The sequence below is a fragment of the Castor canadensis genome, chromosome 8, assembly GCF_047511655.1.
Source record: "Castor canadensis chromosome 8, mCasCan1.hap1v2, whole genome shotgun sequence".
Lineage (NCBI taxonomy): Eukaryota > Metazoa > Chordata > Mammalia > Rodentia > Castoridae > Castor > Castor canadensis.
The window spans coordinates 147,966,391-147,994,119 of record NC_133393.1 but is presented as its reverse complement, the minus strand read 5'-3'; the positions used below and the strand labels follow the sequence as shown (position 1 = coordinate 147,994,119).

Genomic DNA, 27,729 nt, shown 5'->3' with positions numbered 1-27,729 from the left:
TGAGTTGGAACATGAGGTTTATTCTTGCTTCTGAGTGAGCATTAGAACAACCACTCATACCCAGCAAATAAACCGATGGTCCCACCCTCAGTTATGGGGAGGAAGCTGAGGATCAGAGAGGGACAGGAGTGGACTAAGGCCACACAGCCCACATGTGCCAGAGGCAGGAGAGGACTTCAGACCCCCGACTCTCAGGCTGGAGTGATCTGTGGAAGTCCTGAGTCCACCAAGGCTTCTCCTGCAGCTGGCATGGCTCCCTGGTGCTTGCAGACCTCCAGACAGGATCTCACGCCTCCCACTGTGGGTTCTCCATCCTGACCCTGTGGAAAGTGTACACTGGGGAGGGGGGCCAAGGAGGAGGATGGCTGCCTGGCAACCTGCCAGTTGCTCCTGGGGCTGAGTGGGGTTTGCCCACTCAGGCTGGCAGCAGGCAGGAGTTTCCCTTCAGGGGCTCCCCTGGTCTGTGTGGGTGAGAGATGTTCTTCTGAGAAGTCTATTCGCAGAATCCTCCTTCAGGCAGGCCTCCCCAGGGACAGAGATGCCCACTGGGTACTGGGAAGTCAGCCCTACTCTGCCATATGGCTGCAGAGGATCTTGGGGTTGCCAGGACCCATTGCAAGGCCCCTCACCACCATGGGTGGTAATCTAGCAGGGAAGCCATGGGTGAGAGTCTGTCTCTTTATGCACCAGCCCTTTGTTGTCCTGGCTGCTGCCTCTAGGCAGCCTTCCTGCTGACCACAGCTGTAGAGCTCTCTCTTCTTGGCTTCACAGTCCTGCTTGAGTCCTGGCTGTCTGGATGCTGTCATATCCTTGTGGGTCCTTCCTGCTCCTTTCCTCAAATTGACATCATTGGGGATAGGGGCTGCCTGCTCCCCTCAGCAGCCTCAACCCAACCAGCCTGGCTCAGTAAACCAGCATCCCATCTCCAGCTGGAAGCTGGGCCACAGAGCTGGCTGGGCCAAGACACTTCTAGTTCAAATGCTGCAGTTTTGCAAAACCCGGAGATGGGGCGTGCCTTGGCCAGAGAGTACACAGCAGGTCAGAGATAGGGTACAAGGCTGCAGTGCTCTAGGCCCTGGGCTCCTGGCACCTCCCAGGGTCCTGTCTGAGGGTCTGAGCTCCCTGATCCTGCTGAGAGGGCCCAGCTCAATTTGAAGATGGGGGCCTGGCAGTGGCTGGTGCCAGGGCCCTTGTTGTGAACTCGTGCTCTCGGGGGCTCCTGTCCTCCTTTCTGGGCTCTGTCTCCCACCACAGTCAGCTCCAGCATGGGGAGGGGGGAGGTCTGTGACCAGGAAATGGTACATGGGCTGGGAGGTGAGTCTCCAGATTCCAGAGGTCATGGGGGCCCCAGGACACCCGGTCTCCAGTGTCACCTCCTGAGAAGCTCATTGCTTGCTGGCAATCTTTTTCTTCCGAGCAGAGAGCAGGTCATAGAAGGGGACTCGGGTGATGCTTGCTCTGGAGTGAGAGCAAATGAGGTTTTAGGGTTGTGCTGGCCACTGAACGTGGGACTTCCTGGGATGGTGTGGGGCTCCCAGAGAGGTGCCAGCCTGTCCTGCTGCAGGAAAAAGGCCCAGGACCCCAACAAGGATGAAGTCCTGATAGCCTCACCCAGTGTCCCATGGACCCCGCTCCCATTGGAGACCCAGGTGGAGGAGGAGAGCCTGGACAGGGTCAGAAGACCTGTTTACTGGGCTCAGCTCTGTCCTCCCCCACCCAGCTGTGTGGCCCTGGGCAAATCCCTGTCCTCTCTGGCCTGTCTGTTTTCTCATCTGATAAGAGTGGGTCTGAGGCCTGAGTGAAAACATCTTGCATGTCCCTGGGACACAGCCGCTGCCAGCAGTGAGCACTCTGATCTTGTGGCCACCAGGTTTTGCCCTCACCCATGCCCCCCGCTGGCTGAGTCAGGCCCAGAGCATTTGTCATCTTGCCCCACCCAGGTGCCCCTTCCTGCCTTTCTCCCCAGTCAGTGGCCACAGGAGCCTCTCTCTCCTGTACTCTAGTGACAACACCCGCCTCCCATTGCCTATCTTGGCACTTCAGAACTGGCCCTATCTTTGGTTTTTTTTCACCTGGGCAATGCCTCTCCTACTTGCAAGTCTGTGGCTCCCTAGTGCTCCAGAAGAAACCAAAGCTGCTCGCTATGGCTCCTGCTGCTTGTGTCCTTCCAGCCCAGCCTCACCTGGACTCTGGGATGCTATCCAGGAGGCCACCCATGATCGGCCTTCTTGTCTTTGTCCACTCAGGTCCTTCTACCTGGAAAGTCCCTCCCTCCATCTCAACCAGCGCCGGTGATGCTAATGAGAGCCCCACTCAGAGCCCTCGCCTAGTGCCAGGTGCTGGACACACGCTTTCCAGGTGGCTGGCTTGGCATTCCACCAACCCCTCCAAGCCTGGCAGGACATGCCCACAGAAGGGATTGGCATGCTAGAAGCAGTAGGGAGACCCCAGAGCTAGGCCCTTACAGACAAGAAAGGAGACCCCACCGAAGCAGGGACGTTGGGAAGGTGCCAGGGGCCGTCCCATGGGAGGGCTATCCCTTACCGGATGGCCTCGATCCACTGGTCACGCTCCGTGGCACTGGAGGCCGAGATCCGGTAGGACTCGTGCTTGCCCTCCACCACCTTGCCATCCCCGTCTGTCTTGCAAGCCTTTATCTTCTGGCCCCGGCAGCCGGGGTTGTAGAGCTCCAGGCAGAACTGGCAGGGGCGGGGTGCAAAGAGGAGAGCAGGGCAGGGGGAGGAGCAGGCTGGGCTGACTCCCAGTGGCCTCAGTGGGACAACACACTTGGGCAGGACCAGCACCCTGCTGTGACAAAACAGCTGGCGACCCAGGGCACAATGCCCCTACTCCCAACAGGTCTGCTTCCCGTGCCATGGGAGGGGACCCTGAGCACTTACTATGTGCCAGCCTCCCTAAAATCCCCATGTAACAGATGGAGAAACTGAGGCTCAGAAAATTGCAGGGACTTAATCAAGATCCCCAGCTCTGTGAGATGACCTAGCCACGTCCTTTTGATGACACTGACCTGTCCATCCTTGGCTCCAAGAGGGACCATGCAGAGATCCCCACCTCCCTGCTTCCCTTCCCGCCCTCCCTCCTCCCCTGGGCCCCGCCTGGACACGCACTGGCTTCTTGGGGTCCTCCACCTTCTGTACTGAGAGGTTTTCCAGTGGTATGATTCCCCGTGGCTCCTTGTCCTACGGGGAAGGGGAAGAAAGGTCAGGGTCAGGAAATGGAACCTCGAGGCCAACTGAGGTCAAGGAGTAAGCTTGGGGGGTTCCCCAGCCCCCAAAAAGAGTGGGTACATCTCCTAAGGCTGCCCAGGTGGGGGAAGAGCTGAGGTCAGGACTTCAGTGATGCAGCTTTAAGCCCAGTCTCTACCCTGCACCTTGCCCAGCCGCCCCTCCTCCTTTTGCTCCTCAGTTTTCCCCATCTGAAAAATGGGGACTGAATGCTCTGTTAGTTGACTGCTTCATGGGAGGTGGGTGGGGGTGGCCTGGCTCACCGTGGTGAACTCAAAGTAGTAGAGGCAGTTGTCAGTAAGGATGAACCAGCGTCGTTTCCATGTCTTTACACGGCCTCCTGCAAGAGGTCCATAGTGCAGCAGGTCAGCCCTCCTCCTCCCAGGCCACTGGGATCCCCCACTGATGGAAGAGCAGCACCTTGAGCTCATTCCCCAGCTCCCATCACAGTCCCGCCCCCCCCCCCATTCATCCCTCTACACCCAGAAGCCTTAGTGGCCCCTGACCTGAGCTGTCTGATCTGCGTTCTGGCTCTCTGTGATCAGGCCTTGGGAACAGTGGTCGCCATTCCTTGCTCTTCTCTGCTGTTGCTCTCCCTACTCACCCTCAGCCTACTCCCCGCCCAGCTCTGCCCTAAGCCTGGCAGCTTTTATCTGCCAGGCCTGGTTCGAGAGGATTTAAAAATACTTATGTATTGATCCCCCTAGGAGGACGGGATTCTGGGTAAACCTCATTTCACAGATGAGGAAACTGAGGCACAGAGAAGCTAAGTCATCTGCCGTGGTGCTGTGGCAGAGCTGCGGTTGCACCCCAGTGTCCTATTCCACAGCCTGAGCTCTGGACCACTCTGCTACACACCAGCTGCTTTTAAGGATCATTGGCTCCATTTTACAGCTGCAAAAACTGAGGCTGAGACACCCAATCACCAGCACACGGCGAAGGAGCAGGGTTCAAACACAGGGCTGCGAGCCTCTGAGGCCTATCTCTTGCCTGGGGTGGGCTTTGTGACTTAGAGCTTCCCTGGGGCTGAGAGCAGGCAGCGGAGACAGGACAGGGGCCGAGTAGTCAGTAGGAGGACAGTGGAGTGTGGCCGTGAAGAGGTGTAGGGCTCCACGAGCATCTGGAGTGTGGCACACACTAGGCGCTGGAGGCTGCCCAGGTGCAGGCCCCTGATCCTCATCTGCTTGGAAGGGACCCCCTGCGGGAGGCTCCTGGGAGTGTGTGTAGAGGAGGCAGGGCAGCCTTGCTGCTGCTTCCCTGCTAGACCCTGTCGCTGTCATACCCACTGAAGCTCCCCTAGCCACATCCTGTCACACTCCCTCCCTCTTTCAAGGACACCCAGCCCTCTGGGCCCCTAAATATGCCACTTGCTATCTATGTAGCCTCAGGAAGGTGATCTAACCTCGCTCGGCCTTAGCTTCCTCAGAAAAACCACCAGAAGGCCAGGTTGCACACAGGCATCTTGTACACACTTTGTACATCCTGAACAAACGGTGCTCCACTAAGAGCCCATCCCTCCAGTGAGAGAGACAAAATCCTTACGGGTCCCCTGCCTCCTGTCCCCTTAAAGCTCAGACTTCCCCACAGTCCCTTCCTTCTCAAGATGAGCAGATGGAGGGGTGGGTGGATGGAGAGATGAAAGGATGGGCAGATGGGTAGATAGGTAGGTGGGTAGATGGATGAATGGCTGACTAGATAGACAGATGGACAGATGAATGAAGAGAGTAGGCAGGCTGCTATGCTGTGCCAATCCAACCCTCGAGGCCGTGTTGAGCATGTATACGTGTGTCAGCCATTGCTTGCATGTATGTAAGCGTGTGCACGTCAGCCTCTCACCCAGCTTGAGCAGCCAGCCCTCACGGTCGGGGTTGAAGAAGGTGTGGGTGAGGTCACTGCCGTCGTCCTCAGGGATGGAGAAGGGCTCCCTCTTAATGCTGTCGAAGAGGTTCTGTCCAAGAAGAAGGAAAGACCAGGATGAGTCCACTGAGTCCGGGCCTGGACCATCTGACCTGGGTGGCTCGGGCAGGTCACCTTCCTGTTGGCAAACCCTCCCCTGTCCTGTTAGCTCTTACTGGCCCCTGTGGTTCCCTCAGGCCATCGGTGCTCCCCTTCCATCCTAGCCTGGCTTCCTCCACACCCTTGTCCTGACTCCCCCTGTGTAACTGTAGGGCAGAGCGAGTGGGGTTAGCTCCTCCAAGGCACACGTGCACACACACACACGTGTCACACATGCATGAACACACACCCTGGGTACAGCAGCCTGAGGGGAGGTGTACTACTTGGGTGGCATCCATGGTAGGGAGGCCCTCTTCTGCTTAGGTGAGCTTCAGAGACTTCCAGACACACTCTGGGGTTGGGGACACAGAGGAGCCTCTGGGGAGGGGGGGACTGGCTGCTTTGGGAGAGGCCCCAGGTGGGATGCTGACTGTGGCTCTCCACGGCCCTTCTCCTAGCAACCCTGTCTGGATGGGCTCCAATTTTGAGGATTGGGGTATGGAGGGTCCCAAGAGCAGATTTCAGCTCTCCATGGAGAACCTTCTGGCAGCAAGAGCTGGTGACATATGCAAGGGGCAATGCCATAGGTTGAGGAGCTCTTTGTCACTGGAGTGGCCCCTGGAAGGAGTGGATGCTGGTTTCCCATAGCCTTGAGTGCTGTGCCATGAACCATCGGGCCCCAGAGTATCCTGCGTGGCCTTCCAAGTGTGGAAAAATGTTCTAGACCATCTCTATTTCTGCTCATTAAAGCCAGACAGGACTCGGGAAGTAATTAAGCCACTTTCTTTCATTGCATCTGTGTGCTGTTGATCGGATGACTCCACCAGTCTAGTTCGGTTCTCCCCAAGTTTTAAAATGTATCTTGCTTGTTGAAGGTCCTTTCTGCCTCAGAGCCCAGAGGTCTGGCCAGAAGGGGGTCTTCTTGTGATGAAGGTGGGACTCAGGTGTGTCCTCCAGCCCAGATTATACTTCTCTGAGGTCAGCCGGGATGGATGGTTCAGGGAAGAGGAGGAACAGGGACCAGTCTCTTATGGGGGAGTCCCTACCTGATCCCCAGCCTCACCTTTGGAATCCCCAAGTGGTCTGGCTGGTGGAAAAAAGCCCTGACGGCAGAGCTAGCAGCAGACACAATATTGGGGAGGGCCTAGGAGGTTGCATGGGTGCAGAAAGGGCCTCAGCCTCCACAAACCCCATAGGGGGACCCGGAAGCTTTTGTGGTCACCATATCAGCTTGTACACTCACCCACCCCAGAGAAAATAGCTCACTCACCCACATTTCCTGTATCTGTAAACACCCTGCATCCACTGTCACCAACCAGGTAGCCATCCTCTCTGGGTGGGTGGGTGGGTGGTTATGCAGAAATACAGGTCTTAGAAACTGTTTCTGGAAACAAACCGGTTCCTCGCCTAGACCCACAAAGTAACTGAAAGCAGGAGAAAAGCCTGGCGCCCCTGCCTTCATTCTGCATCTGTCTCCTGTGCTCTGAGTCTCTCTCCTGCGGTCACCTTGGGTTCCGGGAAGGACAGGACTGATCAATAACATCTTTAGGACAAGGGACTGAAACTACCTCCGAGGAAAGGATCAGCAGAGTCTCGCAGGACAGACCCCCCCCCCCCGAGTGAGGACAGTGACCTATGACACTGAGGCTGCACCCTGGAGCAGGGGCAGTCATCTTGTGGGGACCAGATTGCCCTACTCAAATGATGACAGCGAGAACAAGTTCTCTGAAACTCCCAAGAACCAGAACTGAGAGAACGAGTGACCAGGCCACCCTGTGCCTGGGACTGCCTAATTATGTACACCCTCCCCAGTTCTCCCTCTGTTCAAACCTAACGGTCACGTCTGCACAGAGGACGGCGGAGTGTTTACTTCGCCTCTTCCCACGGCTGCGCGGGCTGTGTGAACCTCCTTTTCTCTGCCCTTCACCACCACGCGTCTCTTTACTTGGTGTGTTGGGGTGACTGGCCAGACCTGACCTGTGGGACCCCTGGAGCTGGGCCTGTGGCCTGGAACTCCTGGTTACATGTCTGTGTGCAGGAATACAGTGGCCCCTCTCAGCAGCTTAGCTGCGTCTGCCACAACCTACGTCCAGGGAGAATCATCTCCAGTCTCTTTTCTGTCCAGGGGGGTCACACCTCTCTCCCCTGCACACACACCAGGCTCCAGGAGGGGGAGAATGACTCTCGTCTGGCTCCCCAGAACATTCCTCCAACAGGCCACAGTGACTGGTTCATGTGACCCAAGCCAGTCAATAAGCCTTAATTCAGGTACTAGAGTTTAAATAGTTCTGAAAGATGGCTTTGAGTCCACATGAAGCCTGGTGCTGCCTGGACCACCTCTGCCACGACTTGGGTAGAGCCTGTTTGAGAGGAAAGCTAACATGAAGGAGAGAGCTAAGGAGAGAGCTGCTGAGAGGTGGAGCCACCAGAGGGAGCACAGGTGTCCCTGAGCACCTGGATCTAGCCGAGCCTAAAGCTGACCATCTGAACGCAAATTGAGCCCCTGATCTTTTGCGTGACATGAGTTGAGATTCTCCTAGCCAGGAAGTAACTGGCAGCTGGGAAGCATGGCCAAAACCCCTGTTCCCAAATCGTGCTAAAGCGAGGGCTCTGGGATCCTTCTGGAGTCAGATATGGGTTTGAGTTGGGACTCCCCACAGAGCATGAGGCCTCTGGCTGTCACCTCTCCTGGTCCCAATGTCTGTGGCTGTGCCCTGGGAACCAATGACTCAGTGAGAACATGGGATGCTGAGAACTGTGTCTCGGACACGGCCTGCCCTGACAGTCGCCTGGGCAGGCCCTGAGAATTCGGGGCTGCCTCCAATAGAAGACACACAGAACTGGGAGACTCTCCTCCTGCTGGGCCTCAGTTTCTCCACCTGTACTACCAGAGGTTGGAGTTCCATGTCCCTTGGCTGTCCTTCTTCCTCCAACCTCTTTCTCGGGGTGTGCAGATTCTCTGCCAGCACTTCCCAGACACCTGCCCAGGGCCGGCCCCCTTGCTTCTCAGGAAAATATCATGCATCTGAGTTGCCAACCCACTGTGCAGATGAGGAGCCTGAGGCTGGCTCCCAAGGTCACACACCAAGGGCAGAGCTGGGATTAAGTTCCCACCCCTGGGCACCCAGACTCTGCCCTTGTGTCCTGAGCCTCTAGGCCACTCTGCAAGACCAGCTCAGTTCACCTGCCTCCCACTGCCACCACTAGCCTCTCAAAGCCTTTCTCACCTGCGACCCTCCTGGGCTCTATGTGCCCTTGGGTGACCTCTCTTTAGGTCACACGTCTGTGCAAATTTAATTTTTCACGTTGGGCTACTTAACAGCATGACACATCCTTTTTGACAAGGCCCAGGGTGGAGTCACTTCGTGGAGAACCTGCTGTGCTAAGTGGCCGAGTTTGACTAACCAAAGGTGCTTAATGCCGAGCTCTTGCTGAACAAATGACAAAAATGAGGACAGTGAGGTAAGAAGACCCCAAATCTACCTAGCTCCCTAGGAAAGTCTCGGATGGCAGGACCAGGCCTGTGGGCTCTTTGATGGCTCCCAGAGAAGCTTCGAGATTAATTAGTTATTCCAACTACTCCAGGCACCTTGCTAAAGGCCTCACTTTTATTTCTGCACTAATCCTGTGAGCTGGGACTCGGAGAGGTCAGGCCTCCACCAGAAACCGAGGCAGCACCTGGCTCTGATGCTCACCCTGCCTCTCTGGGATAGAAAGGACCATCAGCCCTCACAGGCCCCCTGGGTGGAACAGAAGCTAAATTGAGATAATAGGCTCAGAAAGCCTGCAAGGAGAAAGTTCCAGGCTCTGTAATATGCAGGCATTGTTGTTAACAAAAGGCTTGACTTAGAAAAGTGAGCAGGGAGGGGACACTGAAGGAGCAGAGGCTGGCGGGGGCAGGAGGCAGTGATGGCGCCTTTGCTGGGGAGGCATTAACAGCCCCTGCCAGCCAAGGTGTGCCCAGCTTCCTGCCCCGAGCAGGCAAGTTCTCCATCCTCCAGCACCGGGGACAGCTTAGGCCATCACTAAGGGCTGTTCATTTCATTATTAATCAGTTTCATGGCGACACAAGCACCATTTAGAGCCTGGATTATGTAGCTGGCAGTCTCTGCCCTTCACGTTGAAAACAAGTACTACTCACAGCAGCTCTGTGACGAGCTGTGTCGTCCCGCCTCTCCTGGCCCAGGGAACAGGGGCTTGGACCTCAGTGAGTCTTTCCCCAAGGTCGCCCAGCAAGCAAGTGAGGGATGTGTGCTTGACCAGCACTCTAGGCTGCTCTGAAACCCTCCTGCTGTATAGTGGCCCCTCCATGACAAAGGGTCTCCTCTGGGGACCAGGTGGCTGTGGGTTGGGGGGTAGCGCTTATCCTTGAGGGGCCCAGACTCATTCCAGACTTCCGAGGCAGGGGGTCTTCAGTGTGCTTAGCTGGGAGGGTGTCATGTTCCTGCTCCCCTCTCTGCTGGCTCAGATCCTGGACGGGGGTGAAGTGCCCTTGAGTTCTGGGGTGTTTGCAGTCCTTGAAGTGAACTGTGGGTTCACCTTGCTAAGCCAGGCCCAGCATCTCTCCGTCCCCGCCCCCAAAGTCTACAAACTTCCACTGGCTCCATGTTGCTCCTGAGGGGCGTTCAAAACCCTGGATGCTCTAGCTCAGCCTGCCACCAGCCCCTGCCCACGTGGGCCCATCTCTCACCAGCCCCGCTGGCCACCTGCCCCTCCCCAGCTAGGCCAGGCTTGCATTCTGCTGCTACCTTCTTATGGAGTGTTCTTTCCTGGTTTCTCCTCTGAAAATACTCCCTTCCAACCATCAAGGCCCAGTTCAGAAGTCACCTCCTCTGGGGAGGCTTCCAGGATAGCACCTCCCCCTCCCCCAGGAGGACAAAAGCAGAACCTTTGTGTCCCATAGCTATGCCCCCTGCTCCAGCCAGTGTGCCATCAGTAATTAGGTTGTAATCAGATCACGTTCCTACCACATCTGAACCTGGTCAGGGCAGGACCTGTGTGGTCCCCAGGTCCTCATGAGTGTGGTGGGAGGTAGAAATATTAGATGAGGGGACAGGAGGCTTGGGAGCTAGTGTGGGCTCGTGGACCTCTGCTTCCTCCCTCGAAGGGAGGGAGAGGTTTGGGCCCCCGAGTGTTCAGCCCTGACCCTCTGCGAATCCAGGACTCTGAGAAACAGATGCGAGCTGTGGGAGATGCTCCTCTCCAACCCCAGTCCCATTTTTTTTTTTTTTTTTTTTGGTGATACTGGGGGTTGAACTCAGGGCTTCATGCTTGCTAGGCAGGCGCTCTACAACTTGAGCCACTCTGTCAGCCCTTTTTGCTGCGGTTATTTTTGAGATAAGGTCTTGCTTTATATCTGGGACTGAAATCTTTCTATTTGTGTTTCCCCAAGTAGCTGGGATGACAGGCATGCACCACCGTGTCCAGCCGTGGGTTGAGATGGGGGGGTCTTGAAAACTTTTTACCCTGGCAGGCCTTGAACTTTGATCCTCCCAATCTCTTACCTCCTGAGTAGCTAGGATTCAGGCTTGAGCCACCGAGTCTGGTTTTTTCCTTAGTGTTAATGACAGAATCTAGAACCTTGCACTTGCTGGGTGGGTGCTCTATCATTGAGCCACTCCCCAGCCTGAGGCCCCCTTTATGGAAGGTGTAGATGACAGGCTGCTCAGAGTCCCTGAGAGGTCACACCTGGGGGCCTCCTAGTGGTCTATCTCGAGGCATCCAGATGGGGCCACTCTAGATGACCCACTGCATTTATGGTGGTCCAGCTCAAGATAGTTGCCAGCCTGGGTGGTCCATCCCAGCAGTGTCCCCTGTGCTCAGCAGTGTCCCCTCTGTGAGTGGCCTGTTTCAGGGGTCCCCGGGCCTCACCCGAAGCTGCTCCTCTGGCAGGTCACTTCCGTCATTGATGCCCCGGTTCATGGACACGAAGCGCTCGAAGGGCGTCTTGTCTCGGACGTTGGGGTTGTGCAGGCTGGTGTTAAGCATGATGACGGAGAAGGAGAGCACGTAGCAGGTGTCTGCAGGATGGGGCAGTGGTCACAGGCCTGACCCTGCTCAGCCCAGCATTTGAGGCCCAGCCTCCCTCCCGCCCTCATGGCCTCCTGCCTCCCCACGCCCAAAACTTCTGTTGTACTTGTCAGTCCCCAGCCCTGCATGTCTGCCTACTGAGCCCCTGCTGGGCTGCCCGCCTTCCCTCTCTACCCTTTTAAGTCCTCCTTGCCTTTCAGCTCTGTTCCAGCCTCCCAGCCCCTGCCCACACTGTTCTCTGCCTCCTGGGAGCTCACTTATTGTCACCACTCAGACGTGGCACGCCTGCTCCATTTTGCAGACTTCCCTGTGTGGGGAGGGAGGCTTGGGGGGTGAGACTGCTGCTCTGGGTCTTTTGGGGGATATTGAGACCCCCAGATCCAGAGCCAGGGAAGTCCAGTCCCCCTTGTCCTCAGGAAGTGCCGCCCCCCTTGACCTTCACCTCCCCTCCTGTGACTTTCAGAGTGCCCTCTTGGAAGGAGCTCCATGTTCTAGAACGTCGATGATTTTTCTCTTGAGGAGGCAGGTGCTGCTGCCACCCCGTTTTATGGATGTGGAAACTGAGGCACAGGGACGCTAAGTTATGCTAAAGGTCACAAAATTAAGACTTAATTGGACAGGCTCCAATCTGGCGCTTGGAAAATGCCTTCCTCTCTGCCTGGCGATACTTATTGAGCACCTGGAGCTGCTGCAGTCCCCACCCTTGGAATGGTTACTTGTCATTAAATGACGGGTGTCAATTGATATGTGGCTACTGACCAGGGCAAGTGTTGGACAGGATTTGTCCACGGACACAGCCCCAAGGTGGCGCGCCATCGATAAGCCACCTCTTCTCTCTGAGTCTGGATTCTTTGCTCTCTCCACCGGCCTTGGAGACCTGATGCAAAGATTCGTGCAGGGAGCCTGCAGGGACTGCTCCATAGTCGGAATTGGTACTGTGATAACTCCAGAGCCAAAGAGGCCACAGGAAGTGGTTGTGGGGCCTCCCTCTCACCCTATCCCCTGGGGGTCTTCCGTGTGGACTTTGGTTACTTTGGGAGAGGATATGGAGGATGAACCTTTTGATCTCCTTTGTCCCCAATACCCTGCCCAGGCTATTTCATGCTTTTGAGTCTTTGTTTAAACTGAAACTCCTGCCAAAAAAGGCCCTTTCTTCCCATAAGCTCCTGAAGAACTCTTATTCATCCTTCAAAACCTCATTCAGACCTTACCACATCTGGGAAACCATCCTGGACATGCGGACTCACCTAGCCCTGCACTCAGATAGGGCTCTGCTGTTTTAACATCAAGCACTGTCATTCCCTGCCACCTCCCCTAAGTCTACGTCCCAAGGCAGCTCTGCCAGAAGAACACCAAGCCGAGGTGTGACATGGAGTGGGTGCTCAGCGCGGGTTTGTGGAGGGTCTGGGTCCCCAGGTTGGGAACTTAGGGAAGCATGAGGGGTGCGGTGGCCGTGGTGCCTTGCAGAGCAGACGCGTGTGTGGCAGTCTGAATGTGTGCCTCCCCAGTCAGCACCTGTGGAGCGGAAGACGCCAGGGTTGCAGAGGCAGTAGCGAGCGGCGAACGTCTCCATCATACGATCGATCTTCTGAGCCTCACCGGGCAGCCGGAAGCTCCACAGGAACTGCCTGGGGTGGGGACAGGGCAGGTGGGGACTGGGCAGGTGGGGACTGGGCAGGTGGGGACAGGGCAGATGGGGACTGGGCAGATGGGGACTGGGCAGGTGGGGACAGGGCAGGTGGGGACTGGGCAGATGGGGATAGAGTAGACGAGGGTTCTCAGTGGGACCCGACAGCAGCGCTGCCTCTTTCCCTGTGCACAGGAAAAACCGTGACTGCCATCGAAGCCCACAGATGGGACAGGGTGGACGTGCAGGTACCAAGCACAGGATGTCCAGGAAACGCCTTTTCCATTGGATCTGGAGCCTGAGCCTGCACCCCGATGGGCCCATCTGAGCCTCAGCACGGACTGTGCCCCAGGCTGCCCTGACCACAGGATTTGTGACTCCAGGTCTGGCTTCTGTGCCCTGGGACCTGGCTGTTGCACCCTGGGCTAGTTTCCTCCTTTTCTTGGAACCTTCTGGAAGCTAGCAATAAGCTTTCTGAGCATGATGGCTGTGCCTGCCCCTCTCGTGTTCCCTGCTGGGCTCACACGGGCATGGGCACCAGAAACTGCACTGTAAAAACCATTGAATGAGTGACTACGGGAGCCTCCCCAGCATCCTACTCCACTCCTCTAAAGAGCATGGAGGTGGAGGGAAGTCCCCAACCTTGCAAACTCCTATTCACCCTTCAAAGCCCATATCAACAATCTCTTCTTGGGAGCTGATTTTCCAGGCCTTACCTTAGCAGCAAGACTTGCTAAGCAGCCATAAGTCTTACCAGGACTTAGCACTGGCCCGCAGCAGCAAGCCTACTTCTAAACACCTTTGCATTTAGTCCTTATCACGCCCTCCCCATGTTAAAGAGAGGGAACTGAGGCACGGAGAAGTTTTTCATTTGTGACTTGCCCCCGGTCACAGGGAGTGAGTGACAGACTGGTGTCTGAAGTGGGCAACCTGGCTTTAGAGTTTGCGTACCTAATCTACATTCCCTGGTACCCCACCCCTCGCTGTGAAAGCACAGATAGCATCCTAATCAGAAAACAGCCGGACAAAGGGCACCGCACACCGAGCTGTGTTACTCAAATTAACAAAGCAGCGCTGACCCAGAAAGCGACTCGAGTGAGTTCCGTTGGAACATCAGCATGGTGAGGCTGTGTGCGCTGGCCTCACTGACCTTGGCTCTGGCTCACCTGAGAGCCTGGACGAGGTTGAGGTTGGCGAACTCGTGGCAGTCCACGAAGGCCTGCAGGACCTGCAAGTTGACGGGGTCCCTGGGCAGGGAGAAGGGGGTGGACACACTTAGGAAGTGCTGGTTCCCACCTTTCGGAGGGGCTGAGGTCAGGCAGTTGGGGGACATCCCTGTTCCCGGGCCCTGTCCCATACCGTACCCTATGGGCCTGCACCCTGTGGCCTGCCTCATCCTCTGCTCAGCATCAAGGGTCTCCCTGGGGAAGCTCTGGCTTGGGTCAGGTTACATCCTTGACAGTCCCTAGCCAGTTTCCTTGTGGGAACCTCAAGGAGAAGCAGAGCTCCCAGCTCTTGTGGCAGGAACAGCCACCCTGCATCCCTGTTCCAGCTCACTTAGCAAGGAGAATGTGTCCTTGGGGAGGTTGGCTTCTTGGCCTATCTCTACCCGTGTCTCCTACGGTCCATGCCCACCCACTATCCAGAGGGTGTTCTCAGACCATCTTTCCATGAAGCCCCACCTCTTCCCTACTTCCTTGCTTCTCTTGCTCCTTCAACTCCTGTTTCTTGAGCCTGTTTCTGCCCCAGGACCTTTGCACTTGTGCTCTCAGTGTCTGGAAAGCTCTTCCCCCAGATGTGAGCACTACCTTCCTCATTTCCCTAAAGTTTCTGTCACCCCTCCATGACAGCCTTTCTGTCCACGCTAGCTAGAACCACAGCCCCCCTGCCTAGGTCCTCTGCTCTCAGATCCCCTTCCCTGACTTCTTTCCTCTCCACAAAGCTTGTCATTTTCATATACATTTCACATATATTGGGATCTGTCTGTCCTCACAGAATGAGTCTCTCTGAGGGCTGGATTCTGTCTGTCTTATAAACCCAGGACTTGGAACGCGGCACCTGGACAAGCTAGACACTAACGGCACATTGTTGAATGAATGAAAGGGGCAGCAGAGGCTGGGGCGTGAGCAGACACCGCCAGGCCCTGGGTGGGCTGGCTTTGTGGCCTCCTTCCCTCGCTCGCTGGCCTGCCCGCACCCGCACACCCTCACTTCCTGCCCCAAGGCCCGGCACCCTTACCTCTCCCCCAGGTAGGTGCCAATGGCTGTCTTGTTGAGGCCCTCGCCCTTGTACAGGAACCGGGCGATGTCCTGGACGTTGGAGGTCAGCAGCTTGTGCTCAGTGAGATACTGGATGCCCTGGAGGTGACACATGGCCCTTGAGCAGCCCCCGCACAGCCTCGGGCCCCGGAGGAGGAGAGAGGGAGGAGGTCCGGTGGCCAGAGCCCTGGCGTGGGCACAGCCTGTTCTGGGAAGTCGTTCCCTCCTTAACAGAAGCAGCCTTTGGGAGGTGGCGAGCTCCCTGTCACCGGAGGCGTGCAAAGAGAGTCGACGTTCCAAGCCGTGAACCAGGTTCACACCAGGTGCTCCCCGTCCCCTTCAGCCTGCATTTCTTTGATTATATGCTCCAGTGATTGTACGCGTTCATAATTCTAAGAGGCAGTGATTCAGCCGTTCCTTTTGTTCCCTTAAAACTCATATTATTTCAAATAGTGTTTCATTTCGTCACACAAGCAAGCAATCTATGTGTATGATATGAAAGTTTAAAAAAAGACAGCTAAATCAAAGGGGGGGAGGCGATTGCCCAAGTCCCACAGTGGGAAGGTGATAGCTTCCACGGTGGTGACCTTTCCTGTCCTTTTGTGGGGGGGGCGTGGGAGCTGGTGGACCATGCCCACTGCCACCTTGAGTGGCAGGAACCTCTCTCCCTGTCACCCAGACGCCCAGAGCTGTGCTCCTGAAGTGAGGGGGCTGCAGACTGCTCGGTGGTGTCCCCCAGGGTTCCTGGGTGTCCTTTCTGCTTCAGGGCAGAGGTGGCTGGGAACAGGCAGCAGGCTGAGGGGTGCTCTGGGAGATGGGCCCAGGGGACTAGGGACGCGTAAGCAGGGCCATGAGCAAGTGTGCATGTGTGTGAGTGTGCACGCACACGAGTGTGCACGTGCGAGTTGTATTGTGTGTGTGAGAGTGCAGGCATGCGTGCGATGTTCCTGTGTTTATGCAAGTGCGCACGGGAGCTGCACGTGTGAGCGTGCATGGGTGTGAGCGCACGCATGTGTGTTTCCGTGTGCACGCGAGCATGCATGTGTGAGAATACATGGGTGTGGGGGGCCGTGAGTATGTTATGGGCGTGAATGTGTGTGGGTGTGTGTGCACGGGTGCCTGTGTGTGCAGGTGTGAGCGTGCATGAGTGGGTGTGTGCGGGTCTTTGCTGTGACAGATGAATGCTTGTGACTGGCAGGGTTGGGGAAAGCGCCTCAGCTAGGTGGTGAATTTGCAGGGACTCCAGCTGGGCGCTCTGGGTTGGCTGTCCTGACCTCACCTTGGTCTGACCTGTCTCTGCCCCTGCAGGAGAGGGATCAGGGAGCCACCAGGCAGGGGAGGAGTGGGGCTGTACTTGCTCTGAGGCCCTGGGGACTGCTCTAGCAAGCCAGTTATGGTGTCGCCTGAGGGGATGGAGAGCTCTGAGCTGCCCAGCACACACCTCCCTGCCTCCCCCCGGCCCCAGAGCACCTTCATGGGGTCCATGTTGAACGTCTTCCGCCCGAGACACAGCTCCTTCTCCTTCTGGGCCATCCGGCTGTGGACACAGGTATGTCAGCGCAGGCTGCCCCCGGACCCTGTGGTCCCGCTCCAGCCCCCAGGGCCCTTCTAGGGGAGCCAACATTCCCTTGGAGCCTCCAGGTGGGTCCCCAGGTGCTGTGTCAGGGCCACCTGGGAGGGTGAGAGAAGTGTAGGCTCTGACGTCCTATGGACCCTGCCGAGCATGGAGTGGCTCTTGGGAGCCCAGAGATGCTGGCGGGCAGCTCAGAGGGGCGCTGCACACAGGTCCTGGAGCTTGGGTGCCAGTCTCAGTCCCACCCTTTGGGGGCTGCACCACTTTGGGCAAGTCCCTTTGTCTCCTGGGCCTCAGTTTCCTCATCTGTAAAAGGGAAGTGAGAGTACTGCCTGCTACTGGCCCTGCGTGGAGGGGGGAGGTCGACATGCTGGAGTCAGAGATGGTAGGTGTGCCTCAGGTTTGTAAGATCATTACTGCTGCAGCCGGAAGAGGGAATCTGGAACCCAGGGTGTGTGCCTGAGCGTGTGTGTGTGCCTGCATGTGTGCACGCACACGTGTGCTGCCTGCGTGTGTGTGAATGTGCGTGTGTGCGTGTGTGTGTGTGTGTGTGTGCGCAGGGTGGGGAGGGTGCAGGAAAGGTGGAACTCTAGGGAGGCAGGAATAGGGCGAGGCATCAGTTCCCTGGGGGCTCAGGGAACTTTGTAGGAACTGACTTTCTCCTTGCACAATGGGGAGACTGAGGCCCAGAGAGGGAAGGGACCTGCTCCAGGTCACAGAGCCAGGAGGAGTCTTTCCATGGAAGGGAAGAAGGGATGTGGTGGACTGGCCCCTGGCCTGCCACAGGCCAGGCTCCTGGTCCCATAGGCCCTTGGTTCCCTCACTCTTGTCTTGGGCCCCGAGCCCTTCTCCCCTGTCAGTCCCAGGCTGCTCCTGGCTACGGCTGGGCAGTGGGGAGAGGGGAGAGACTGGGTGAAGGAGGTGGCAGGATGGCCTGTCTCTCAGGACAGAGTCAGTGGGACGCAGGCCGGACAGGCCAGGGAGGGGGTGGAGGGCAGCGCTGTGCCTGTGTCCTGGCTGCCACCTCCTCTCCGTGGGCCAGGACCCCTCGTGGTGCGCTGTGCACCTCACCTCTCCTCTGCGGTCTCGAAGCAGTCGATCTGGGCAAACACATCCGCAATCTCGTCCTTCAGCTTCTGTGGAAGGGGGTGCACAGGAGAGTCGGGCCTGGTGTCCACAGCTCCCACTCCACCGTGGGTGGCCCAGCCCCTTCCCCTGGCCTTCTCCCCACCCAATCCCCTCCCTAGATGTGTCACAGTTGCAAAGCCCCTCTCCAAACCCGCTGCTCCATCTGCGCCCCACCGACTCACCTTAGGGATGGGAGCCCCCTGCTCACTGACCCTGTTTCTAGCCTTCCTGTCTCCCCAGGACTCTCCAAGGCCATGAACAAGCCCTCCACCTGCTGGTCACTCCCCAAGCACTGCATGGCACCAAGTGCCCTGCTCAGATACCCTCTGTGGCTCCCGGCTCCCTACCACTTCCTCCATTCCTGCCCTGTGATCAGCCCCACCTCCTCCTGGCTTCCCGCAGCTTTCTCTGTCCCTCGCCCCTCGGGTGAGTGCCTGCCACACACCAGGCACAACAGGCCCAAGGCAGCCCAGGCATTTTCTGAGGACTTTGCGACTCAGTGGAACCGGAAGAAGACACTGAGGTGTGGAGTGATGACACCCTGTGCCCCGCTGGCTCCCGCTTCAGGTCTGAGCCTCCCCAACGCATACCTACGATAGACACCCACTCATGCCTGCCTCATCCTGCCCCTGGAGGAGGAGCCAGGGGCAGAGGAGACCCTAGCCCACCCCCAATCACCTCTCTTGAGCTGGTGGGGGAGGGGCAGTTGGCCCAGCACCCCTCACAGGGCAGCAGCGCCTGGCAAGTGCCCACCCTCTCCCACCATCTATAGGGTGCTGGTGATGGGTACTCCGGGCCTTGTCTTGGGATTCGAGGCCAGCATGGGGCCTGGGAGCCCAGTGTAGAGCCCAGGCAGCTCCTTGCTCAAGCGATCTTGACTGAGTGGCTTCCCACAGATGTAATGGGGATTCACTCAGTGCTAATCGAGTGCCTCTGTGCTGTGACCTTGGGGCTGGGCTGCAGTCGTGGACAGGACAGGCCCAGGTTCCACTTTCATGGAGCTACAGCCCATGGGGTCACGAGGCAAATGAAATAACAGCGCAGGGGATGATCAGAGCAACGGTACAGAAAGCTGCTGGCACACGCTAGCTGAGTGAATGGTTGGTGTGCGATCTTAAGTGTGTGTGTGAGCGTGTGCGTGTGTGCGTGTGTGTGTGTGTGGTATAGGTGTCAGGATGGTCTGGAGGAGGAGATGGAGATTTTGAGCTGAGAATGAAATAATGAGAAGGAGGAGAGCTGGAGAGAGCCCCAGGCAGACGGACATGCAAAGGGCCTGGGGCAGGACTGAGCAAGGACACCAATGCCTGACTCAGGTCACTGGGAGTTAGGTGAGCCAACAGGTAAGAATCTGGTGAACTGGCAAGTGCCGGGCACACATTGGGTGTTTTCCTGACCAAATGGTCTGCATCTGGGAGAAAGGGGAGGCCTGATGGAGGCCACACTGCTGGTGTCACCTGCTGCATGATGACATGGGTGATGAAGGGGTGGAGGTGGGCACACAGCAGGTGCTTCACACAGTCACTCCCTCCCTGCCTGCTCCTGGCCTTCTCTGAAGCCTGAGCAGACCCTGGAAATCCCGGCCCCCACTGTTCCCCTCCTCCTGGAGTCCAAGGCTGGGCTGGGCTGTCTGACAGCGTGAGCAGGAGGTGAAGGTGTGCTGAGCACTGTGGGCGTGGGTGCACCTGTGAGTGTGAACATGAGTGCACACACCTGGATGTCCTCCATCAGCTGCTTCCGGTGCCATTTGATCCGCTGCAGCTCCTCTGCCTCCCTGCTGCTCAGCTCGGCTGGGTCTAGAGAGAGAAGACACACGCCTTGCTCCATGTCCCCAGGGCCTCACTCCTCTGGAAACCTTCCACTCGGGCCTTGGCTGGGTGCCACCTCCTCTGAGAGGCCCTCCCTGACTACCCTGTCCCTGCTTTGTGTTTTTTCCACCGCTTATTGACCGGAATGTGCTCACATGGTCACACCTCGATGCAAGGGAATCTGGAAATGGGTCTTTAGCAGGGTGGTCCTGACAGCCTTACTTTGTAACATGGGATGACTGGATTTGGAGGGATGTTTTATAGTCCCTGTCCACAGACACTGAGACTCAGAGGAGAGAGGTGAACTGGCCAGTGTTCTACAGGCTGGGACTGTGGTTTGGGCTGATTCCTAACGGTGTGCCCTCTCATCTTCATTGGGAAATGAATTCATGTGGGCTCTGGTGTTCTGTGCCAGGTGGTACGATGGATCTCAACCCAGGTCATCATGGTCCCGATCTCCCCACAGCACTCTCTGATCAAAAGCTCCTGGTCTCCCCGTTACTTAGAGGGACAAGTCTTCATCCTGCCTACGATTGCTCAGTGTCCCCAGACTTCCCAGCCCAAGAGCCTTCCAGTCCAGCTCCCAGGCTCCTCACTGCCCCGAGATGTCTGACCTCAGTCTGACAGCCCCACTTTGCCCAGGCATCTCCTGCTCTCTGGGATGCCCGCTCCTGCCTGCCCATCTCAGTCCCCTGACTGAGTCCTAGCTTTAGGAAGTACCTGGGCACATTTCTTACAGGTCTCACAGGACAGACATTATCAACCTGAATGAACGAACTGAGGGCTCTGTCCATTCTGGTTGACCAAGTCATCACCTTGGGCTTTGAGATGGAAGCCATGTGTGGGAACAGTGGGGCACCCCAAAAGCCTGGGTCCCCAGGGCACGGTGTGGACAAGAGCTGTCACATCCCCCCTTGACCACCTAGCCATTTGGACTTTCCAACGACGGAGCATTATGTTTTGAGAATGTTTCAGTCCAGGCTGACGCTGCACATAACTAGTACGGTATCCTGCTGCAGTGTGGAAGGAAGGCAGAAGCAGGTGCCCCACACGGACGGTGTATTGTGTCCCTACATGCTCTCCCAGGGTCACAGTGACTCTCCTGCCTGCCATCAGAACAGAGTCTAAAGGTACCTCACCTTTGGTGACATCCACCAATTGGTGGCAGCAGGTGAGTTGACCAGTGAGTGGGAGGCAGCAAGTGCATTGGAGGCTCTGGTGTGACACAGGTGCTCTGGGGGGAGAGGAACCCCACAAGGCAGGGGACTTGCTGCACCAGTGAAGCTCTGAGGTGGTCTCCATCTACACCCCCTCCAATGTAACGGACACACCTTTCCCTACTGCGTCTCCTCCCATGGAGTGGGAAGCACACCGCAGGCCTGCTGGAGCCCTGGGACACATCTACCCAGAGCGACGCTCAGGCTGTGACTTTGAGTGAGGCTTTGCAGAGCACATGGCCGTGGGGCAATGGCCTACCTGAGCCGTGCCAAGTGACAGAGGGTGTTACAGCTAGCAGGGACACAAAAGGCCCCGTGTGTAGTTCATGGCGGACCTCAGCAGAAGAACTGCAGGGCAAACCCTAGGGTTCTGGGGCCAGGCCACCTCTCCTGCAGCAGAATCTCACACAACAGCCAACGGGTCCTGGGTGGCACAGGTCCTGCCAGACACAGGACCCTGCCCATGCACAGCAAGTGGCCATGCAGACAACCTTCCCTGCCCAAAGGCCGCCTGTATCAGCAGCGTGCCTGGGAGCAGGCATGGACAGAGCCAGAGAGCACCAGAGGCTGCAAGATGGTGGCCCAGACCTCATGTCACCCACACACCAGGACCTGTCCCTGGGCTCTCACCATGCCCACGCAGGCAGGTCCATTTGGACCTTCCGCTGAAGACGAATGTACTTGGGCACAACACAGCTTGGGTGAGCTACAGGCCGGCTCACGGGGTCCTGGGGCACAGTGTGGGGGGACAGCGCTCTGGGCCTAGCACTAGATCATCACTTCCAGTGGGAGAAGAAGCTGTGTGAGGAGCAGATTGGCCGGCCTCCTAGGGCAGAGGCCAGAAGGAAGGAGATGGGAACCTGGAGGCACAAAGGTCGGGAAGAAGCAGGCACACGGCCTGGTGGGAGCAGGCGCAGGGTGTCACCAAGTGCCCACCCAGGAGCCACACCAAACACAGAAAGACCGGCTGCTGGACCCCGCCAAACCCTTTGGCTGCCCCAGTGTTGGCAAACGGTACCATAAAGAAAGCAGCTGCATGGCCTGGACAGAGTCTGTGGTGGCCCATAGCCACCACTGACTGGCCAACCTCCCAGCTGCTGAGATTGACCTTGAGCCCATGGCTTCGGTAAAAGACCAGTTGGCAACTTGGTGGCCTAGGGCTGACATTGAACCCTTCCATCTGCAAAGGCCGGTCAACCATTCCGCTTTTATTTGTTATTTTGTGGTGTGGGATGGATCCTAGGTCATCGAGTGAGCTAGGCAAGCACTCTGACACTGAGCCACACCCCAGACCCCCGTGTTTGGACGTGTGTCTGTCCGCTCTGCCCACAGCCTCAACCAGTGTCATGACCTAAGAGCCTACCCAGCACACCACCTAACACCACACTACACCAAGAGAAGGTGGTGTGGGGTCTGTGTGGGTCCCACTGGTCGTGTCACATGTCACCACCAGAAGAAGCTGGCCTGAAGGAGCGACTGTGCGGCTGAGGGGTCCCCCGCTTGGATGTGTCCCCTAATTAGTGAGTGTTCTGCTCTATCTCTACTGACTATGTGGCCTGAAACCCAGGGTGAGGGCTGGCATAGAACATGCCAGTCCTCCTGGTGACCCACTGGGAGATTCTTTGTGTCCCTGTAGGTTAGAGGTCCTGTTCCCAGGGCTGGGAGTCAGGGGACAAAGCCAGTGTCTTGTTGAACTTCAAGCTCGTGTGCACGGACCCCACACAGCAGCTGCGTGGAAACCCGGTCATTCAGTCTTCATAGCTCAATTTAAGATGCAGTGGTTCAGAAAGGCTAACTGACAGCCCCAGGTCACACAGCCAGGAGGTGGGCCTGCTGGGATCTGAGCCTGTGTGCTGACACCCGGGGCTCTGGCCCAGGACAGGTGGGTTCTTAGATGCTGGGGCAGAAGGTGTGGGGCCATCCATGTTGACACATGAAGAGGATCTGGCAGGGGAGGCAGTGCTAGAGGTTGGGACCTGGAGCTCCTCTGTCCTGGGGTGGGGGGTAAAGGGGACAGTCCCCTCCATGGAAAAACCAGCTCTTCTGGCTGACCCTGGGGGGACAGCCACATCTGTTTCTTGCATGTGGCCTTTGCACGTACTGTTCCCTGTGACCAGGTTGCCCTTCCTTCGCCTCTCAGCCTGGCAGCTTTTACTCCCCCTCCCAACTCTCCTCAGGTGCCCTCCTGCACCCACCTGGGCACCGTCCCCTCCCTGCCTCCTTCCCACTCCCCACTGTGTTTCTGGGGTGGGCATGGTTAGTGAACACACACCCTGCTGGCCAAGCAAAGGCCGCTGGCTGAGCACCTACTGTGTGCTCTGTGTGTTCCCAGCTCCTCTGTCTCACGGGATCCCCACGGCTCTGGAAGAAGGCTTTCCTAATCTCACTCGCCTAAGCCAACACAGCTGGAAGGTGGCCAAGCTAGGGTTCACACCCTGCCCACCCAGGGCTCCGACATCACAGCCCTGACTTTGACCTTGTGAAGCTGGGAGTCTCCATGCGAATTGTCAAAAAGCCATCCGACTCTAAACCTGACCTGGAGTGCTGGCTGTGCCTTCGGCCACACCTCCCTGCCCCCACAAGCCAACATTGCAGATGTGGGGAAACTGAGGCACAGGTGTGGACGAAACAAACAATAGTGACGGGCTTCCCTAGAGGGGAAGAGAGGGGTGGTAGCCTTTCCACACTTGGCAAGTGTACACAATTGTGAGCTCTCTGGCACACTGTCCCCTCTGTCCTGGTCCTGTCCCCAGTGGGTAGCACACTGGATGGCTCTGACGGCCCCTGGCCTGTTGTACCCGACATGGGGCCAGTGAGGCACAAGGACCCTCTGACCCCTTATTGGGCCGTTTGCTAAGAAGTAGGGGTCCCTCCCCATATCAGGGTTGAGGACCCCAAGGTCAGGGCAAGGAGGACATGGCCTAGAGTGTCCCCTGCAGAACCATGGTGAGGGGGCAGTTTCAGCCACTGGGGTGGCTTCTGGGAGATTTTGGGGTGGAGGGGATGGAACCCAGGGCCTTGGCCATTAGACACAAGGGTTCTGTCACTTGAGCCACGCCCCCAGCCCTTTTGTTTTTTTTTTAATTTTTGCTTTTGAGAGAGGGTCTTGCTACTTTTGACCAGCTGGTCTAGAACCATCCTGCTGCTTCTACCTTCAGAGCAGCTGGGATTACAGGCGTGACCACCACACCCTGGTGGGAGATGCATTTTTGGTGATGATGACAATAACATAAAAATCACCACTTCCACCGTGGAGCTGCTCGCTTCTCCTGCCCTGTGGTCCTCATATCTCCCAGACCCATGTGTGCTGGGCTGTGGCACCTTCAGACCAGCTCTGTGCCCCAGGCCTGGTGCCCGCTGGCCGCCTCCCTGGCTCCTTGCCACTTCCCCTTTGCATTTCCCTTTTGTATTTTTAGTGCCCACAGCTCTGCTTCCAGGACAGCTGGCCCTGCTTCCCCTTTCCCGGTGGCAGGGGACACCATGGGATGCTGAGGGAGGAGGCTCTGGGGAGAGGGGCATGGGGCAGCGGGGACCAGTGGGCTGCTCCCACCTCTGCTGAAGAGCCCTTGGCTCTTCAGGGTAGCAGCAAGGCGTCTTCCTCTTGTGGGCCCAGTCACCCCTATTTTTAGCCATGGCCCTTCCTCTTCTCTACACCAGCTGCTGCCCTGTCTTTGGTCAGGCTAGGCTTTGTTGCCTGACTCTCACCTTCCCAGGCCTGGGAAGTGGGGCCTGACCTGCTGCTTGTGTTACAGGCCTGCAGCAGGAGGTGGGAGGCAGCCTAGGAAGCCTTTGCCACCATCCTATCTGTAATAGAGGTGGGGAAACTGAGGCCGACAGCAGGAAGAGACCTGTCACTGACACCAGCAGGCTGGTGCAGAGCTGGTTCCGAATACACTGGCTGGCTCCGGGTCCTTTTCAGTCCCTAAGTCGCCACGTTAGGCCAGGAGGAGGCAATGACGCCCACTTACAGGCAAGGACTCTGAGCTCAGAGGGGAAGTCACCTGGCCATGGAGAGGTCTTATTTATTTATTTATTTATTTATTTATTTTTTGAGAGGTCCTCTTAAGATCTAGTCTGGGTAACAGAATGATATCCCTCTCTCCCCTTCTTCCACCAGGAAGCCCCACCAGGTGCCCTCTGCCTGGGGAAAGAATCTTCTCCCTACATGCTCCTTTGTCTGTGTCCATTTGCAGGTCAGGGTCAGAGTAATGCAGAGCGTGTCTCTCTCTCTCCACCCACGCCTTGCCCTGGACCAGCAGCTCAAGGTGCAGGCCTTTGGCTGGGTTCCCAGCTTTGCACAGCACACCCTGCAGGAGTGCTCACCCAATGCATGCATGCATGAACAAAAAGACAAGCCAGTCAATGAGACCTCACATCTCCCAACAGACTGTCTGCTTGACACCTCCATCCATTTCCTCCCTAGGGCTGGCCAGAAGCAAAGCAGAGACCTGTGGTCAGTCTACCCCCCCAGGGCCCCCTGTCCTCTGCAACACAGGAGCCCAGCTGGGCTCTCAGGCTCTTCTCCTTGCTGGGCCACTTACTGGCCATGTGACCTGACCAGCCAGCCCTCAAGTCAGCCCTCTAAAGCCTTGGTTTTCTTATCTGCACCACGAGTGACTGTGCTGTACTCTATGTCAAGATCCCACAGTAACCCTGCTGAGCAGACAGGGTGTGGGCTGTCTCTCGGTGTCACTGCACAACTGCTGAGTGACTTGCAGCCGACCTGCCTCTGGCCAGATTTCCTCTTGCCTTCTCAATGGCCCCTGAGCCCCTGTAGGATGGAGTCGCTGACAATCTGGGGGAGACATGGGAGGGGTGGTGGCCAGGGAGAGAGCTCTGGCCAGGGAGGCAGGAGACACCGCCACCTCTGCCTCTAAGAGTTTCCTTTGGGTCTCCTTTGTCCCATCTGGGCAGCTGTTGAAAGGGACCAGTGTTCTCTGTGTCCCCCCAGACCCCAGGTATCACTTCCAGGGGAAGCTCAGTGAGCAGAGCAGGCTGAGCTTCCCAGCCTGATCCCAGGTGATCATTCTAAGACTTGGGGCACAGAGACTTGGCCTCCTTTCCAGCCTTTTTTTCTGCACCCCAGAAACATGACCCGCCCTGTTCTCTTGCTTCACCAACTTCATGCCTGGCTCTCCTCTGTCCCCGGACTCATCACCCTCATTACTGGGGAGGGTTACAGTCAGGTCATCTGTGGCCCATGGCCACCCTTCCCCAGCTCTAAGCAGGGTCCTCAGATCGCCAAAGGCTGCCCCAGGCTCCAAGCACCAAAAGGGGCTTCAGAGTCCTTGCCCCACCCAGACAGGAATCACAGTCACCAACGTCGCCATCTTCACCATTGTCATCTTTATTATAGCAAGTGACTTTCCCCAGTCCTGCCTCCGAGCCTTTGTCCTGGCTGTTCCTTCTGCCTGGAATGTCCTTTCCCCGTAAACTCCCAAGGGTTATTCTGCCCCTCTTCAGGGCTCTGCTCAAATGGCATCTGCTCCAGGGCTTCCTGCTCACCCTCTTGTTTCATCGTTGTCCTGCTCTCCTGCCCTCCACCCTGCATGTCACAAGCTGACACAGGACATTGTGCTCTCCTTACCTCTGTGGCCCACTAGTGCCAAGCCCCCGGGCGGGGTGGCTCCTGCTGTGCTCCCTGCGGTAAGCTCAGCCCCTGGAACCCCACGCCATAGCGCTGCCACAGGCTGCTGCCTGTTGCATCTCAGCTGTTACAGCCACTTTCACATCTGTGGCCCAGCAGGCCAGCCATGGCTCCCCCATTCTGCAGAGAGGCCTCTTGGCGCCAGGCGCTTACCTGGGTGGCACAGGTCCATTCTGCAGCCCTTGGGAGAGGTGGCCCTGGCTCCTTGTCCCCCGATCAGTTGCTATTTGGCTGGCCAGGCAAGGATGTGTCACCTTGCTGGTCACAACCCCTTCCTGCATTCCCCGCCCAGGCCGCGTGGGAGGAAGTGAGCCCTGGTCTGTGCGCAGGCTCTTCACGCAGTGTACTTCCTAAAACCAGCAGAGCTCTGCTCAGTGGGACCCAAGCATCTGGGGTGCGAGCAGGGGAGAGGGTAAAAGGGAAAGAGTGAGACAGAAACACACAACTCACAGCCACAGGGAAGAGGTCACTGCCGACAGAACCTTCTCTAAGGAACACAGGCAACCTCCCTACAGACAGGCAAAGGATTGTCCAACTTATGTAGTCCTAGCCAAGCCCTGTCCCTTCCACCCCACAAGCTCTTTCATCAATCAAATTCCACTTGAGAAAAGGTAAATTAATTCAGTGCTAGGAAGGGCTTTGCTTCTCTTCAAAAAGAAATGTCTGAATTTTTCCTGTCTAGTGACCAGTTGGGTGATATGTCTAGTTTCCCTTTGCCCCCAGGCTGCTGGGAAGCTCATCGTCCAATCTGAGGTTCATCTACGGCTCTTCTTGTTATAGCATGTGGACTTTGGGACCCGAGGTGGCTTTGCATCTTAGGATCTGCACGAGCTTGGGCTAGTCTCATCTGCAGTGGCCTGTTTTGCTTGCCTACAAAAGGGGATCGTGCTCAGCCCAGGAGTATGGGAAAAGACGGAGATGATGTGTGTGCGACGCTTGGGACGTGGCAGGTGCTCCAGAAACACTTTCCCCTTCGGTAAAAGTCACAACGTTGTCGCTTGTGCTTTTCTCTGGCAGGTGGAAGCAAATCCTTCAAGGAGGAGGGGAGGTGTAGAGAAAAAGACATGAAATCAGTGCTCATTCCTCACAACTCCGAGGCTCACTGCGTGTACTCACCTGTTTCCCCACCAATTTGGAGGCCCTGGGGGAGCTAAGTCACCTTGGTGTCCCGGTCCCTGGGAAAACGTGAGAGACGGTGTGGCAG

General features: G+C 57.1%; 1 protein-coding gene across 3 annotated transcripts; it reads right to left on the bottom strand.

Annotated features, from left to right (window-relative positions):
• Positions 1 to 26,857, bottom strand: Cyth4 (cytohesin 4). Of its 3 annotated transcripts, none has more exons than XM_020182330.2 (13): positions 26,679 to 26,857; positions 19,567 to 19,649; positions 17,800 to 17,864; positions 16,626 to 16,692; positions 15,136 to 15,254; positions 14,064 to 14,144; positions 12,786 to 12,898; positions 11,112 to 11,260; positions 5,082 to 5,193; positions 3,509 to 3,585; positions 3,129 to 3,200; positions 2,545 to 2,808; positions 1 to 1,458 (listed from the first exon to the last, which is right to left on the bottom strand). In XM_020182330.2, the coding sequence occupies exons 1-12, from the start codon at positions 26,695 to 26,697 to the stop codon at positions 2,566 to 2,568; spliced, it is 1,200 nt and encodes a 399-aa protein (XP_020037919.1). In that variant the 5' UTR covers positions 26,698 to 26,857; the 3' UTR covers positions 1 to 1,458; positions 2,545 to 2,565. The 3 variants fall into 3 exon arrangements, with proteins under 3 accessions (XP_020037919.1, XP_020037920.1, XP_020037922.1); XM_020182331.2 differs by having other exon boundaries at positions 2,545 to 2,805; XM_020182333.2 differs by having other exon boundaries at positions 2,545 to 2,699; positions 26,679 to 26,853.
• Positions 26,858 to 27,729: the final 872 nt, after the last annotated feature.